Source organism: Diadema antillarum, unplaced genomic scaffold (genome assembly GCF_040938485.1).
Source record: "Diadema antillarum isolate AM-2024a unplaced genomic scaffold, OU_Dant_1.0 seq00001152_RagTag, whole genome shotgun sequence".
NCBI lineage: Eukaryota > Metazoa > Echinodermata > Echinoidea > Diadematoida > Diadematidae > Diadema > Diadema antillarum.
The window spans coordinates 742,511-760,691 of NW_027271963.1; the positions used below are offsets into that span (position 1 = coordinate 742,511).

The window sequence follows — 18,181 nt, forward strand, 5'->3', positions numbered from 1 at the left end:
GGAACAATCATCCCCCAGTATTCCCACTGATTCTCACTGATCAGTTACTAGCCATCCCCTGTAACTGAATTAATCCAGTCTCAGGCCTCGAAATAGGATTTTGGAGGGGCAAGGCCATTTAGAAAAGGGCACTTTTTCCAAGAGGCCAGGGCACTTGGGTCAGTCAGAGGGGCACCAAGGCCACATTCGAAAGGGCATGTTGGGTGTTTATACGTGATGTGAACGCCCCATAGAGCTGTATGCTATCGACCGTGCTGCTACACTCCAGCAGCGCACGCACGCATAAGATCTCTCCGCAGCAGACGTTAGGCAGTAGGCCATACGCAATACGATGTAGGTTCTGTAATACAGTACGTTCTCAACGCACACGCCGCGCTCGCTTAGCGCTCTGGAGCACTTCAGGCGCCATTTTGCTTTGAGCATGCGGCGCGGGTCGGGCGGGTGGGCATGAATGCAGAGCGAGAGAGCTGGCAATGCTCGCAGCCGTCCGACAGGCCTGGCATTTTTTAGCATGGCGTGCGACCACTTGCTCCGGTTCGCCGCTGCCTAGCTAGTAACTCTATGGCTGCTGCGCTGCGGAGGCAGTCGGGACGGTAAAAAAGCCATGTCGGGTGTAGACACATGTACGTACACGTCGTCTCATATCTCGGAAAGATACTTTGAGTTTGAATCAGATATATTGGGATGCGAGTGAACTGAAGGTATGATATTTGAGTAGACTTTGAGAAAGGGCATATTATACGTCATAAATAATTACTTTCATTCTGAAAGGGGCACCACTGCCACAAGAAAAAGGGCACATTCTTTTTTTTTGCCGTAACTTTGATCAAGGAAAGAAAGGCATTGCGGCCAACGAGAGGGGCACTGACGGCCATGGCCGTCGGTGGCCGTCGGTTAATTCGAGGCCTGCAGTCTTGAGTAATCACGTAAACGGATATAATTTCATGATTTGACCCTGACCTTTGACATTTGACCTCTGGCCGATTTCACCCAAAATCTAATCAAGTAATTGCCCCATCACACTTTATACTTAAACCAAGTTTGGTAAAATTCCACTCAATATTACTCAAGTTATCGCATAAACAAATGGGGACGGACGGACAACCCGAAAACATAATGCCTCCGGCACTCTTCGGGCATAGAGAGAGGCATAAAAATCTTTAAAAATCAAACATATCCAATTTTCTTGTGACTCCCTAGAGACCAAGCTACAAAGTAGTTTCCAGGAGATGTTCTGGGGACATCTCCAGAACCAGGGAGACTCAAGTCCCTACCAGGTCTCTACCTAATCTCCATGCCAATGAAGTGTCATCAACAGTATATAAAAATTTACTACTTACTAGTGCATGTATGCGGTCATCTGTTGGGCATATATTTGCTGCAGCACCTGCTGCTGAGCCTGTGTCAATACAGTAGCATTTGACATGACACTGGGAGGCACAGGAACGGGACCAGATGATGATGAAGACAGAGAACTACACAGTCGTAAAAAAAAAGGAAGAGAGAAAGAGGGATTAGTACAAATGTAGACATACCTGCAAACTCAATCCACTATCACTTCCACTCGAGTGGCAAGGTTTCTAGCTTGAAAACTATGACATGAGGATAAATCACAGATGCACATTGTATGGTAAATATCACAATGTCAAAATCATTGAGTGTTGAAAAAATGAGATAAACACACACACAAACAGTATTCAATATCTGCAGCATAGATTTTGTATATCTTAACCAATAACTGCCAATCCATGGGATATCCTGTAGCTCAAGCATATGCTGCAATCACTGATCTACCAGATAATCCATAGCTGCAATAGCTTGGACAATGATGTCAACTTAAGACCTCTTTAAAGCCTCTAAACTCTTGACCAAACATTTCACAGTGCCTTGCCTCACTTCCTCTCACTATTGTTTGGATTCTGGCACTCACTTAACCCTAACTAGGCCGGGGGGGGGGGCGGAGGCCTCCGAGAACCCCCCCTCGACATTCCGCGCGATGTATCGCTATTGCGAAAAGCTATCGCCGCGACGTTTCATGACTTTTTTCTTTCGAGTCTCTTGCATCTTTTGACACCAAATTTGTGATGCCCGGGCGCGCCGTTCCGAAGTTGCACAGAAATATGTAAGTGCATGTCAGACCAAAAATCGCTCAAAAACATGAATTCGTGTACAATTTCAATGCAATCTGTGCTTACAGGCAAATTTCATAAAAGCATGTTTATTTTGGTGTTTTATTGATTAAAATCAATTAATAACATATTTTCTTGTTCAGAACAATGTCACGGCAAATCGCATAAAAAAAACAATGAAAAACATAAAGTTGAAAAAACAAGGATATACATAATTAAAAAAACAATAAAATATTTAAGAAATTTTTCACTAGGACACTAAAAAGAATATTTACACAAAAAAATGTGCTCGTTTTGAGCTTTATTTAGTGATTTATACCAAATTGTCTGATTTCATGCATCATTATGCATAAATTAGCATAATTTAGCACAAATGATAATTTCTTTAAAAATCAACTTCATGGTAGTTTAGATTACGTCATAGGCAGATCCAGAACATGGTCAGATAATAGATGCCATGTACCTTAAAAGGGTACATTATTGGTTTAAAAAACAAAAATCATTGTGAAAATAGTGTTTTTTACCGTATTTTTACGCTTAAGTACTTGTCAAATGCAAAATATCAAAAGTATACCAACCCATACATTTCCTGAAAGGAAATTTATCAGGCTTTGAGATCACATGAAAGAAACTGGTTTCTTAGATCATTCTAGTGTGTTCTAAGGGAAAGAGTGCCATAAGGTGCAAAAATTGGCAATTGTACATCGTTCAAAATTCTCACCCATATACACATTGTGCCGTAGTCACATCCAAAGGTTTATAGACACACTAGTCCATAGCACCTATCAGTTTCTAATCAATATTTCTTAATATTTCTAAGCATTACACTTATATGAATTACATACCATTTTAAAGTTTACATTAAGCAGATTACAAAAATGATGACTGAATTTCAATATACAGTGCACTTCTGTTATAAAAATCCTTGGGACTGGCAGTTTTCTTTGGTTATAATGAAATTTCGCTATAACTGAACAAACACCGAATGTGATAAAAACACACAAACCATGCGTATACCTGTATATTGAATATTCATCACACACTTCAAAGCCATTTCAAATGGGATGCTATCTTATTAATTTTGTTTAAATGTTACATTTAAGAGAGAGCATACAATACTTTGTTTAAACTGTCATGCCTGGTTTCAAAACACATATTTAGAAAATGATGGTTTAGGATGCGGTTACAGTTTGTTATTACTAAGGATTGTTATTACTAAGGTTCGATACTCTGAAGGCGCCTTATTCTGAAGGTTCACCATTCCAGGATTCGTTATTCTGATAGTTTATTAATCTAAGAATTAAATGAGGTCCATTATTCTGAAGCTTCGTTCTTCCGAGGATCATTATTGCGAAAATTCATAATTCCAGGAGAGATTTAAGGTTCATTTTCAGAAGGTTTGTTCTTCCGAGAATGAATATAAGCTTCATTATTCCGCAAAGTTTTATTCAAAAATGAGAAAGGTTCACTATTCCCAAGGTTTGTTAATCTCAACATAAAATAAGGCTGTTATTCTGCTGGTTTGTTCACTCAAAAATTAGAAAGGTTCATTATTTCGAAGGTTTGTTCATCTAAAGACGATTGTAAGGTTTGTAATTGCAGAAGTTTGTTAGTGGACCCACCTTTTTTCACTTTTGGATTAATGTGCTTTTTTCATTTTCCGATCAACAAACGTTTGGAATACGGTAACAGAGATTCCTACCATTTTCGGTATCAGCCAATCTTCAAAATTTATTAGAAAACTATTTTATTGTTGGATTAACGAACCTTGAATACATATAGTGAACCTTTGAAATAACGCCACAATGTTTGTAATAATGTACGCTAATTCATTTCCAAACAAGGCAATCGCCAAATTGTGTCTCGCCCATTCGCGTACAAGGAATTAATATCTTTTATAACTCCCAGAAGTTAATTGACCTGCTTATGACCTTTGACCTTTTGGTGACCTTCAACACCCTAAGGGACATTTACCATCCAAGTTTGGTCACAAATGGACAAAGGGATCAAAAGTAATGAGCCATAATCGAAACGCGCCATAAAAACTTAACAGTGGGCCCTAAAAATTTGTTGACCCCTTTCTGTGACCTTTAACCTTGTGATGACCTTTAACTCCCCAAGGGACATCTGCCGTCCAAGTTTGGTCACAAACGGACATAGGGATCAAAAGTTATGAGCCACAATCAAAACGCGCCCTAAAAACATAACATTGGGCCCTAAAAGTTTGTTGACCCCTGTCTGTGACCTTTGACCTTGTGACGACCTTTACCTCCCCAAGGGACATCTTCCATCCAAGTTTGGTCACAAACGGACAAAGGGATCAAAAGTTATGAGCCATAAACGAAATGCCTCCTAAAAACTTAACATTGGGCCCTAAAAGTTTGTTGACCCCTGTCTGTAACCTTTGACCTTGTGGTTACCTTCAACTTCCCAAGAGACATCTACCATCACCAAAGTTTGATTGCCAGTGTAGCAACATGTGATGAGTTACGTGTGATAAGAGTCTTGCAAGTAAACTTTAACGTATGACCTCAATTGACCTTTGACCTTATCATGTGACCTCTTACGGCACCATTACATGAGGTACCCAAGTGCATCCATCACCCAAGTTTGATTGCCATTGTAGCAACATGTGTCGAGTTACATGTGATATGAGAGTCTTGCAAGTAAACTTTAACGTATGACCTCAAATGACCTTTGACCCTATCCTGTGACCTCCAACGGCACCATAACATGAAGGTACCCCCAGTGCATCTATGACCCAAGTTAGGTTGTAATCCAAGCAACTTATGTGAAGTTATTTGTCAAAAGAGAGTCTTGCAGGTAAACTTTAACATAGAAAAGACTTCTATCACACAAGTGTGGCTGCCATTGCTGTAACAGTTGTCAAGTTATGCATCATAAGAGAGTCTTGCAGGTAAACTTTAACATTTGTGACGGACGACGGACGGACGACGGACGGACGCCATTTGGATCCCTTAGTCTCGCCTTCACCTCCGGTGGGCGAGACAAAAAAAAAAAAAAACGACGGACATCTGGACATATATATCCAAATCTGTGTATTTCATAACAAGAAACTGTCGGAAAAACAAACCTTTATGCATTCCAGAGACTATGATTAATAACACAAGTTCTCCTCAGAAATGGTGTGTGACACACGGAGTGAATGCAGAGTGATGCGAAGTGCTAGCCTGCGCAAAGATGCTCAGTACATGCTTGTTCCACTATGTATTTTTGTAGTCTGTCAGCATTTTGTCATAATGAAGCACATTTCCTAAGTATGTTTTTCTTTGTCAATGGCCCTCAGAAGAGATTTCATTATAACAAAAAATTTGCTATAAGCGAATTTCGTACCATAGACTTTAATGGTAATAATTTTGGGACCAGAAGTTTTACTTTGTTATACTGAAATTTCATTATGACCGTGTTTGTTCTAACAGGAGTGCACTGTAAAGACAATAGATATTTGATAGCAACTGATTGACAAATTGCCCTACATTGACATAAATAAGCACTGAATTGATCAGTGTTTATATAGTAGTAACCATGAAAAAAAAATCATGGGCATACGAACTCGACAGAGGAATTTCATGAATTTGACAAGATATTTCACGTTGTTTCTTTTGGATAAGTGATAGCTATTCATAAATGTGATGCGTCATCACGTTACTTGTGCAAAGTCAGCGATCACAAAAGGAATAAAAACATGCGCAAAGGTGACTTTGGCAAAATTTCTTTAAAAAAAAAAGCGACAAGCATATTTCATATTGATTGGTACAAAGCTTAGCATCAGGCAAATGCATATTTGCAACCCCCCCCCCCCAAAAAAAAAAATGATATTCCTGACAATATGGCTTTTGGTGTGAGTTTCTTTAATTTGTCTCCCTCTACAAATGAAATTTGTTAACCCATTCAGGACGGTTTGATTTTGCTACATGCATTTCCCATAGATGTTTGCCCAAGTATACTGGGGACTTGTCCTCAACAGGTTAAGATTGCAACTGGGCAAGTCCACGGTATATAGGACACAGGTGCCAAAAATTCAAAATGTTTCAAACACCATACATTTTCAGACAATACTTGAGTTGAAGTTTTAAGAATCATTATGTTTTTCAATAAAAGTGGCCATTTTGTTTTTCAAAATGGCTGCCAAAGTATGCCTATAACTCAGTGGTAAAAAGAGTGTATTGTCACATAACTTACTCTCTGTATATCCACTTTACTAGGGGTGCACGTCACGAGACCGACACCCACGAGTCATACAGCCCACAAGTTATACAGCCCACGAGTCATACAGCTCACAAGTTCGACATCAAGTAATATAAGCCCAGAAGTTATACGGCTCACGAGACCGACACTACGCACAAAAGGCTCATGAGACCGACAGTAAGCAAACAAAGCCCACGAGACCGACTCTACACTTTAAAGGTCCACGAGACTGACGATATGCATACAAGGCTCACGAGACCGACATTACGCTAAAGAGGTTCACGAGACCGACCCTAAGCAAAGAAGGCCCACGAGACCGACAGGATGAACAGCGCCACCTATATACCAATAAATTGTATAGGGTGTCCTGATAATAGCATAGGAAGATATGAGAGATGGAAAAGAAGAGTTGCCATCTCCGGCAGGGTGTTATCCCATCAGTTGCCCCCCTCCTCCCCCCCCCCCCTGAAATGATCAGGATCTTTAATTGTGTTTGCATGGGCGTGTGTTTGTGAAAAAAAAAATGAACAAAGTACAGTAAAAGTGTGTAACAGATCTTTCTACAATAAACCTGTGAGGGTGTTGATTTAGTATTAATAAAAAATAAAAAATAACGTAGTCGTCTATTAAGGTAGCGTTAGGGATTCGGAAAAAAACCCCAGATGCATCCATGAAAACAGCTATTGTATTTCGCGATAAAATGTACTGTTCGGAGGAGAATAACACAAGCCACAAAATTGAGGTGAATCCCTGCGACATAAAATGCTTTAAGCAGTAGAATTACATCATAGTTACAGAGAAAATTACAAACAGATCTTATTGCAAAACGTCAAAGCAGGAGGGTAGAATATCTAAAATAGAATAAGTAACTAGTGAATCGGGAAAGAGAAGAGGTAAAATTTATATCTTGTCCATTTTCTAGCTAAAAACTGGGAAAGCCTATTAAAAATAGCACGATGGCATTATCAATGCTCTAAAATTAATCCATACATGCTTATTGTCCTCTTTTGAATTCATTTGTGTTTTTTGTCTCTTTTTTTTTGGGGGGGGGGGATGAAGAATACTAATTCTTCTATTTTTTTTTTTTGGGGGGGGAGAGCGGGGGCATGAAGAACACAATTGAATTTTTCTACTTGATAACAATGTCGCTCCCTGACACACTTGCCCCCCCCCCCCCCCCCCCCCCCCCCCCCCCCCCCCCCCCCCGGGGTCAGGCTAAACTTGGACTCGGGGATAACTCGGCTTCGCTTTGACGGCGGGATGAGTTGTAATGGTTGTCCCTCTGATTGTAAAGTGTTGTCCTATGGGAGCGGCCTGTATAAACTAGCGCCTCGTGTTCTGGCTACTCGCAGTAATGGTCCGAGTTGTTACAACGCGCGCATCAAAAACCTCTTTTGCGCGCATGCAAAATTAGTGTGCGCCTATCAAGCACCTCTAAAACAATCAAAGGCGCTTGATAAACAACAACAAAAACTCCAAAGACCACGTGTCTCAGCAACTGAGGACCGCGCACTATCATTTTTGTTTTGTTTTGTACAGGATTACGTTAGCACGCACTTTCCTGTCCATTCAGTTAGGCCTCATTTGGTATTATGCAGTGGCCAGTAGAATGTGGCGATCACGAACTGCGTGTGAATTGTCTGAAGTAGGGTCGAATTTCCCCGAGACCGAGTTAGTCTGGAGCCTTCTGGAATAAAAGTCGGTTTTCCTACTATTATTATTTTTCTCAAAATACTCTAAACCAACTCATCATTCCGGCAAACCGCGTCAGCCAGGTAAGTTTCTTAGTGGACTCTTTCGATATATTGCAAGAAAAAATGAAATGGTGCTAGACGGGTTCTCAAGCACTTACCGAAACTTAGTTTTCACTTTAATACCAGAAATAAGGATACTTGCCATACTGGAGAGTCAAAATGAACACTCCAAAATGTGTAACATCAGTTTACCGAACCGTCATACACCAGTATGTAATGTCAGTTACCATGACAGTAATTATAACCGAGGCAAATTTTTTGACTTTAGGCCATTTCAATACATCTGGGAAGTCAAAGGTTATCAACAAAGAGCAGCAGTCCCTTTGATAGGGAATGATGTCATCACCATAGTATGTTCATGGTTACATTTTTTTTTCATTTTATTTATTTTTTTAAATTCATTTATTTATTTATCATAATTATCTTCTTTTTGTTTTTTTTTGGGGGGGGGCTTGAGCTTTTGATTTTTGATTCAGCACATATTTAAGGCTAAATCATCTAGAAGTTTCGGGTTTACCACATGCAATATATGCACTCAAATTACTATATAGTTCATTCAGTCCCACGGAAAAATAAAGCTACCAGAGTTTGTAGGCCTAATCAATGATGTGGTTGCAAGCATGGTAACCATCTTTTCTATAAAAAAGCTTGTGTACAGCTATACCAACAGTTTTATAATGCTTACTAATGATTGCTTTTGCTAGCATTTTTCTTTTTTTTCTCGAAGCTTAGTGAAGTTTCCACCTCAAGGCAAATGCACAAATATATTTCTTTGCTTGCACTTAAATGTCTGGTTTAGTTAATATGGCGCATCTTGTATTATGGTACATAAGGCATGTACTGTCATTACTGTTTGAAACTTAACACTAATGTTGCTCAAAGTGAGAGGTAATTCTAGGGTAAAAAAAATTGTTCATTGTTGATTACTTTATTTCATTCATGCAGGGACATTTTGCAATACATGATGATTATGAATAGGAAGATTCGTTTATATTGATCTTAGAATTCTTTCGGTGCAAAGTCCTATATCTTGGTATCTGGGATGTATTTGCAAGCCTTGATATACCAGTGAAAAGGAAAAGAAAAACAGTTATATTACTTCAAGCAAGAAGTAAACCAATAATGCTCTTTTGACAAAAAAAGCATAATGTTTCTTCTTCACAGAAAAATATTAAAAGTGCATCACTTCATTTAAATCAATTGATGGTGGCGATCATTTTTTTAAAAAAATAATTTGTGGTCCTAACAATACCCTGAAGGAGAAGGAGTAAAATAAAGAAAAGAAAAAATAAATCAGTAGATTTCATACATACAGTTAAACTCGCCTAAGTCGACATCGCATATGTCGAATAATCGCGCAAGTCAACGATTTTAAAAAGTCCCGATTTTTCCCCATTGACTTACGTGTATTAATTCACACACAAGTCGAATTTTGTAAGTCGAATACTCGCCTAAGTCGAAGAAATTCCAAGAACACTTTCACGGAAAAACCATTGAATTCACTGTGCCTAAGTCGAATAAAATTTTATCGTGTAACAAATCACTGTCAAAATCATGAGACGCCAGTTTTTGTTTACATAAGACCCAGACTTCACGACGCTTCTCTCCCTATCTTTCCCCCTCTCTCCTCTTTCGACTCTTGCTAACTTTAGATGGAATGTGGTGTGGGAAAGTTGAGAGATTATGCAACCATTCTCTAGTCGCACGAATATTTTGGGTCTTTTGTTTTCGCACGCAGCCTCGCTGAAGGAACACTTTTCTCACTTGCTCCATGTGCTTGCTCCACTCGCAGTAAGGCGTTCGTACAGTACACATGCGTTCATCATGGCTCCAAAGAGAAAATTAACAACGAAGTCATATGAAGAGAAGTATGAAATCATTAAATTTGTGGAAGAAAACCCATTGAACAAAATAAGCGGGGGAAATGTGACGTATCCATGGTAAGGAAAATAAAAAAGAAACGTCCGAACGGAGAGGTGGGAGTTTTCATTATAGAATATCCAAAATAAAAATGTAAAAAGACGGAAGTTTGGATGCATCCACGCACCATGATGTGCTCTGTTAGTTTTAATTTGTAATTTTACTTTCGGCTTCAATCATGCACACCCATTTTCAAATTATCATTTGCTAAATGATAAAGAACAAATCCAGTTCTACTAAAACTAATAAATGCGTTTGTTTCTTTTTCTGAACACTGATTAACCCGTTCCCTACGGGAACCTGGTTAGCTGTGAATTAAGTCAATGGAGATTTAAGAATTCAGTATGGTATGGGTTAAGTAGGTTAACATGTGTTTTTCAACTATTTTTACGCTACTGTCACACGGTGGAATTGCGATGATTTCATTAATTATTTCAGCTTTAATCATACACTCATATATTCAAATTATCATTTGCTAAATGATAATGAACAAATCCAGTTCTACTACTAGAAATGTCGCTAAGGCGACTGCTATGCCTCCGCCATAATGCATGATTCTCCTAATAGGTCTATAGTACATGTGGACAATGTATAATTACATTTTCACAATATTGGCAAAATATTGAAATTACATGTTTGTCACAAATGTGTTGAATGTTCACCTTCCTTTACCTAGGTTTAATTAGATGAATATGAGAGCATGTATTTGGGGATTCAAGGATTTTAACTTGACTTTGACCCATTCATAAGTGTATGAACACTGTAATTTTCAAGGTATGGAGAAAAAGTGTAACTTCTGTATTGAAAAGTACACTGTTACCATTTTCTTTTGGCCTTTAACCCTAAAATTCATAGGATAATCACTGTCAGGCAGAACATGCATAAATATGTAGTAAGTTTCAAGATAACTTGAGCAACTTCTGAGATATGGAGGAAAAAGTTAGTTCAGCACTTTCCCTTGATCTTTGACCTTTTGACCTTTGAGGCAAATCCCCCCCCCCCCAAAAAAAGAAAAGGTTAAACATGCATACACCAAGTGCAAAAAAAAAAAAAAAAAAAAAAATTGCTGGCATTACATAAATACATACATGAGGGAAATAGTAAAAATTTGAAGTGTTGCACTTGACCTTTGACCCCTGACCTTTGACCTTATGAACCCTAGATTCTCTAGATAATAACTGCCAGTCAGTACATGTATATATCCTATGTTCCATGAAGATACCTTGAACAATTTCCAAGGTACAGAGAAAAAAGCAAAGTTTTAATATTTTAACTTGACCTTTTGACCTTTGACCTCATGACCCAAAACTTTCACCAGAGAATCTTAATTGGGTAATACATGTATACACTAAGTTTCAAGAAAATATCTTGAGGCATTGCATAGATATGGAGGAAATAGTGAAATTTTACGTATTTGACCATGACCTTTTGACCTTTGGCCTTGACCATGTGCACCGAAAAGTTGATAGGCACAACTTCACCCCCTAATACACATACATGCCAAGTTTCATTAGGATACCTTAAAAGGTTTTGATAGTTACCCTGTCCACAAAATTTATTACGGACGGACGGAAGGACGGACGGACAGACGGAAGGACGGACGGAAGGACGGACGGACGGACAACCCGAAAACATAATGCCTCCGGCACCACTTCGTGGCGGAGGCATAAAAACTAATAAATGTGTTTGTTTCTTTTTCTGAACACCGATTAAGTAGGTTCCACATGCATTATTCAACTCTTTCTACGCTACTGTCACGTGGCGGGATCGCGATGATTTCACTAGTTATTTCTGCTTTAAACATTCACACTCATATTTAGATTATCATTTGCTAAATGATAATGAACAATCCAGTTCTACTAAAACTAATAAATGCATTTGTTTCTTTTTCTTAACACCAATTAAGTAGGTTCAACATGCATTATTCAACTATTCTTACACTACTGTCACCCGGCGGGATCGTGATGATTTAATTAATTATTTCGGATGTAATCATACACACTCATATTCAAATCAATTCAAATCATCATTTGCTAAATGATAATGAACAAATCCAGTTCTACTAAAACTAATAAATGCGTTTGTTTCTTTTTCTGAACACTGATTAAGTAGGTTAACATGCGTTTTTCAACTATTTTAACGCGATGATTTCACTAGTAATGTGCTTTAAACATACACTCTCATATTTATATTATCATTTACTAAACGATAATGAACAAATCCAGTTCTACTAAAACTAATAAATGTGTTTGTTTCTTTTTCTTAACACCGATTAAGTAGGTTCAACATGCATTATTCAACTCTTTTTATGCTACTGTCACCCGGCGGGATCGCGATGATTTAATTATTTCGGCTTTAATCATACACACTCATATTTAAATTATCATTTGCTTAATGATAATGAACAAATTCAGTTCTACTAAAACTAATAAATGCGTTTGTTTCTTTTACTGAACACCGATTAAGTAGGTTAACATGCATTATTCAACTATTTTTACGCTACTGTCACCCGGCGGGATCGCGATGAATTCATTAATTATTTCGGCTTTAATCATCCACACTCAGCTAACCAGCAAAAGAACTGGAAGTCGGAACTAAAATTGGAAAGTATATGATGAGTTGCACACGCATTTCAATTTTCCATTTTTGGTCACAAGTGTTGCTACATGAAAAGTTCTTGAATGTGCTATTTTCTTTTTTTTTCGTTGCGCTCTGGTCTGACCTAATATCATGCACGCGTATCTCGCAAAAAAGGTAGACTTGCGGAAAACAACCATGAAATAGGCCGGTCGCACTGCAGCAAAGTAGTGCAAGCTAGCTAGAGCTCGCATGCCCAGCCTAAATGCAGACTTGCGATACTGATAATTGCGCCTTTGGAAATAAGCAACCACGAGGTAGCGATATCGTCCGTCGAGTAAGCTAAGTAGACACAATTTTTTGAGAGTTTCTTTAATAAGAACACATGAGTGGCATATGATGCAAAATTATATACACTGAAATGACTGTGTTGTCAATATTCTGTGGTAGAATGCTTTAATGCAAATTTTATATCAAAATCAAAGCACTATCTCGATCCAAAAGTAATCATACATTCGTGTTATTAGATGACTGACGCTTCGATCATGCATGCAATTAATGCCAATCACATCACCAGCAGCGCTCATGTCACACATAAATGTATGTGTACACAAAGGCACCACGGCACCTTACACCACTGCAAGTCGATAGTCATACATACAAGTACACGTGCACTGCACATGAAGGACGCAATAGACACAGTATCTGTGTGAAGTTTATTACCAAAACGGTCTTAATACAAGAAACCACAAATTTGACAAACTGTTTTTCCTTTGTTGATAAGAGAAATCAAATACCATTTTAACAAATACCTTGGAAAAAATGATTTTCTCTGACTTTCCAGAAGAAATAGATGGATTCCCTGACTTTCCCTGACTTTTTGCTTCTGGAAAAAGTATTTTTAAATTCCCTGACGAGTACGAGCCCTGGGTATGGATGAAGCTGCTGAGTTTTCAAAGCGGAAAGTAGGGGGAAAGTTACGGGCACGGGTAAATCAGAATTACACCTCTACATGCATTTCAAGCCACGGTATGGTAAACTGGAATCAATCACTGCTCAAATATCGTTCATATTCACTTCCCCAAGGTTTAACAAGGGTGTAAAGTAATCCGACCTGTGCCAAAGTAATCGGACCTGTGCCAATATTAATGCACTGTCCATGCAAAGTTAGCCGCGGTCCTGCCAGGCGACCCGTGCTGCGGCACACCGCTCCAGCTCTCGGCTCCGGAGTAGACAACATACATGTACATAATACATCGATGTGTGGTGTAACTGTAAGTCAATTTTTTTCGACTTACGCACAAGTCGAAAATTGCCTAAGTCGATGTGTTTTGCTCATTCCTGAGAAGATCGACTTATGCGAGCTTAATTGTATTTATGAGTCGATATTTGTATGTGTTTTTGCCCCATGACCTGAAAGATTTTTTTTTTTTTTCACACAAAAATATATGCGTTTTGTGTAGTACTGCAGGGTATTATGGGTTGGGCGCTCTAAACAGACACTTTCCTGTTCATGTAAAAAAAAACAACAACAACAAAAACCCCTTAGTTATGTCAATATATCTATAAACTTGGAACTGTTGAATCTAAATGGCTCTGTGTAATCATAACTGCTTATTTTATTTCGTAAGTCTCGACATCAAGACTATGCACTACTGCGTATGAGAATATAGGAGATCCCACGTGCGTGCACGCGTTCAATTCATGCGCAGCCGTGTTCTGGAAAGGAGCAGTTACGATCTTGCTCCAGCGTGATTGGGATTTTCTACCCCTTTTTGCCGTTTCTCGAGATTTCTGTTTCCGGATTGCCTAAGAATCGTTACGAAAATACAAGAACTATGGAGAAGCAATCTCCACCCTCTAATTCACCGCTTGCTGCCTTGCGTTTCCAATCCAAGATGGCTCCTGCGCAGCGGGATGCCAGCAGTTGCAGTGGAGCTGCATCTGCCGTAATGACAGTACTAAGAAAAGTCCGAAACCACAGGGTGACCGCATAGCGGCGGCTGGAGGTGGTAGCGGGAAAGAAAAAACCGAGCAGGGTGAAACCTTGCTCAGAATCAGACGCTGGATCGTGATCTTTTTCTACTGTCGGTACGAATTCGGATTTGGCAGAATTCACCGGGAGGCTAAATAAACTCGAAAATCTTCTCTCCCGAGTCGTTGATGCTCTGCCCGGTGCATCGATGCACTACACGCAAGACGACTATGATTTGCCAACGGTGATAACACGTGGGGAATTCAATCGTGATTCGAGCGGGCTCGCGGAGTCACGCGATGAACATCTGCTGCCTACCGAGCGCGGTAGTATGCAGGGCGACGACCCAGATCAGGGCAAGGTGCCTGCCTTCGCAGCAAAATTTGCGGTACCTTCAGAGACTGGGCAGGCTATCGACGAAGAGCTAGCAAACTCCGTGACTTATTTAATGAGCAACAACCTGGAAGACAAAACGCTCGAGGATACAGCTCACAAATACCCTTGCCCGGCGAACTGCCAGTTGATCGACTCGCCGCGTGTAAACCAGACGATCTGGGACAACCTCAGCACAACTACTCGCACTCGCGATGCTAGGATCCAGAAAGTGCAAAGGTCATTAACTCGCAGTGTTAATGCGTTTCTCCACACACTCGACCCAGAGATAACTGAGGCCCAGCAAGATGCGCTTGCTCTCCTGTGCAACGCTAATTACAAATTGAATGCACTCCGAAAAGAACTGATTAGACCAGATCTGAACAGTAAGTTCACACACCTGTGCACGGCCACTCACCCCGTGACCAAGTACCTCTTTGGAGATGACTTGGGGAAAAAAGTCAGAGAGCTTCAGGACCAGCACAAGTCTGCTGCCGGGGTTATGAAAGCAGCAAAGCACTCGTGTCCACTGTACGGCAGTTCAGAGATGCAGGTTGGATGAGATCACCAACTTCAGGCAACCCAAACAGGCCTTTTTTAGGCCCACGACCAGCTTGGCGGAAGCGATTTCAACTGCCACATACTTACACCCCTACTGCCTCCCGAGGGAGCCAGCTACCTGCTCAGAGGGCAGGCCAAGGGAGGAAGTAACTCCGACAGCAGAGACAGCAAAGGAGGTAAAGCCCACAAATAATTTGATCGGACCTGTTGGAGACCGACTGAAGTTATTTCATAACATATGGGGCAAGATCACTTCAGACCCGTACATACTCAATGCAGTACAAGGCTATGAGATTGAGTTTGAGCCAGATAAATTTCCACCAGTTAGAAGTTTACCCCTCCATCAATACAAGCACAATGAAGCTGACACAATGGCAATACAGGAGGAACTCCTGAACTTACAAGCCAAGAATGTTATAGAAACATGTGGTCATGAAGAAGGGGAGTTCATATCAAATATTTTCACGAGGCCAAAGAAAAATGGTGGAATTCGATTGATTTTGGACCTGTCAGATCTAAATGAGTGTGTTGTCTATCAACATTTCAAAATGGATAGCTTGAAATTAGCCTTGCCTCTTATCTCACCCAACTGTTACTTAGCTTCAGTCGACCTCCAGGATGCTTACTATTCAGTACCTATTCACTCCAATTGCAGGAAATTTCTGAAGTTTATGTGGCTTGATCAATTGTGGCAGTTTAAAGCCCTCCCAAATGGACTTAGTTCAGCCCCTAGACTATTTACTAAACTGCTAAAACCAGTTTTCGCTTCCCTCAGAGAACAAGGGCACACAGTGATTGGGTATCTGGATGACACTCTGATCTTAGGCAAGTCAAAGGAGGATGTTCATTTGGCAGTAAAAGCAACAACTGCACTACTGGCTGACCTGGGGTTCCTTATCCACCCACATAAATCTGTTCTGGTGCCAACTCAGAAATTATCTTTTCTTGGGTTCGATTTGGATACGGCAAACATGAAGGTTGAATTGCCAAGAGAGAAAGCTACTGAAATCAGACAGATGTGTATAGAGTTGAAGCACATGGAAAGTCCTACAATTCGATTCGTTGCCAAAGTCACAGGCAAACTTGTAGCTTCATTCCCTGCAGTGCAATATGGGCCTCTCTACTACAGAGAACTAGAAAGAGACAAAATCTGGTCCCTTCGTAAAGAAAGAGGACATTTTCACAGAACCATGACCTTATCAGAGGGTGCTATATCAGAATTAGAATGGTGGATACGTAGTATTAATTCCCAGTACAGTCCCATTCAAAGGAAGGCACCAGAGATGGAACTGTGCACAGATGCAAGTGGGAAAGGATGGGGTACTACTGATCAAGTCACAAAAACAGGGGGTCGTTGGAACCATACAGAATTAAATTTGGCGAGCAAGAACAAAATCAACTATCTGGAGATGTTAGCGGTGAGCATGGTACTGAAATCATTTTGCTCAAATCAACAAAATGTTCATGTTCTCGGTAGGGTAGATAACATGACTGCTGTGACTTACATCAACAATATGGGAGGCACCAAGTCTCCAGACTGCAATGAAATGGCTATTGCAATATGGGAATGGTGCATCAACAGAAATATTTGGGTAACTGCAGCACATCTACCCGGTTCCGATAACATTGAGGCAGACCAGATGTCCCGTAATTTCTCAGACAGAACAGAATGGATGTTAAGCAGAGACAAATTTCGGAGCATTGTAAATAGATTTGGGAAACCAGACATTGATCTGTTCGCTTCCAGACTGAACAGACAAGTAGAGAACTATGTCTCATGGAAGCCAGACCCAGAAGCTAGTGCAGTTGATGCCTTTACCATAAACTGGAAGACAATGAACTTTTACGCTTTCCCTCCATTCTGTCTTGTTTCTCGTTGTCAGCAAAAGATTCGTGCAGACCAAGCAGTAGGGCTACTACTCATACCAGATTGGCCAACCCAGGCATGGTTTCCTCTATTACAAACGATGCTGTTAGAGGACCCTTTAATAATCAGAGACCAAAAGAAACTTCTTACTCAACCGGTGTCAGGGGAACCACACCCCTTAAATAAACATCTTTCTCTTCTTTGCTGCAGGCTTGGAGGAGACCATATGAGCTGCAAGGACTCCCCAGCGAAACTGTAAATATCATAGCACCATCGTGGAGAAAGTCTACCAAATCACAGTACAATGTATATATCAAGAAGTGGACTACGTTTTGTGAGGAGAAGCATCTCGACTTTTTGTATCCAAGTGTTCAGACAGTTTTAGCCTTTTTAAGTAAGATGTTCTATGTAGATAAAGCCAGTTATAGTAGTCTTAATACAGCAAGAAGTGCTCTTAGCTCGTTCATTACTTTGAAAGGTAGCAGTGACAACTTAGGGTCACATCCAGTGGTTTCCAGGTTTATGCGGGGTGTTTTCAACCTGCGCCCTCCAGTCCCGCGTTACTCATCTATTTGGAATGTAAAACCTGTCTTGGACCATTTGCGCAGACTCTCTCCAGCCAAGGCACTAAACCTCCAGCAGCTAACAAAGAAAGTGACTATGCTGCTTGCATTAATTTCTGCGCAAAGAGTCCAATCGCTACATCATATTCGGATTGATAACATGAAAAGAACAAAATCATCAATCGAAGTCAATCTAGGTCATGTGATCAAGCAGAGCAGACCCGGACATTGTGGACACAGCTTCATTTTGCAGG

The 18,181-nt window shown here is 40.1% G+C and overlaps 1 protein-coding gene across 1 annotated transcript in view; it reads right to left on the reverse strand.

Annotated features, from left to right (window-relative positions):
- Positions 1-18,181, reverse strand: part of LOC139744274 (homocysteine-responsive endoplasmic reticulum-resident ubiquitin-like domain member 2 protein) — a 137,535-nt gene that overhangs the window by 30,704 nt on the left and 88,650 nt on the right. The window contains exon 5 of the mRNA XM_071654720.1: positions 1,341-1,475. Within this exon, the coding sequence (XP_071510821.1) occupies positions 1,341-1,475 (135 nt within the window). The remainder of the gene's footprint in view (positions 1-1,340; positions 1,476-18,181) is intronic.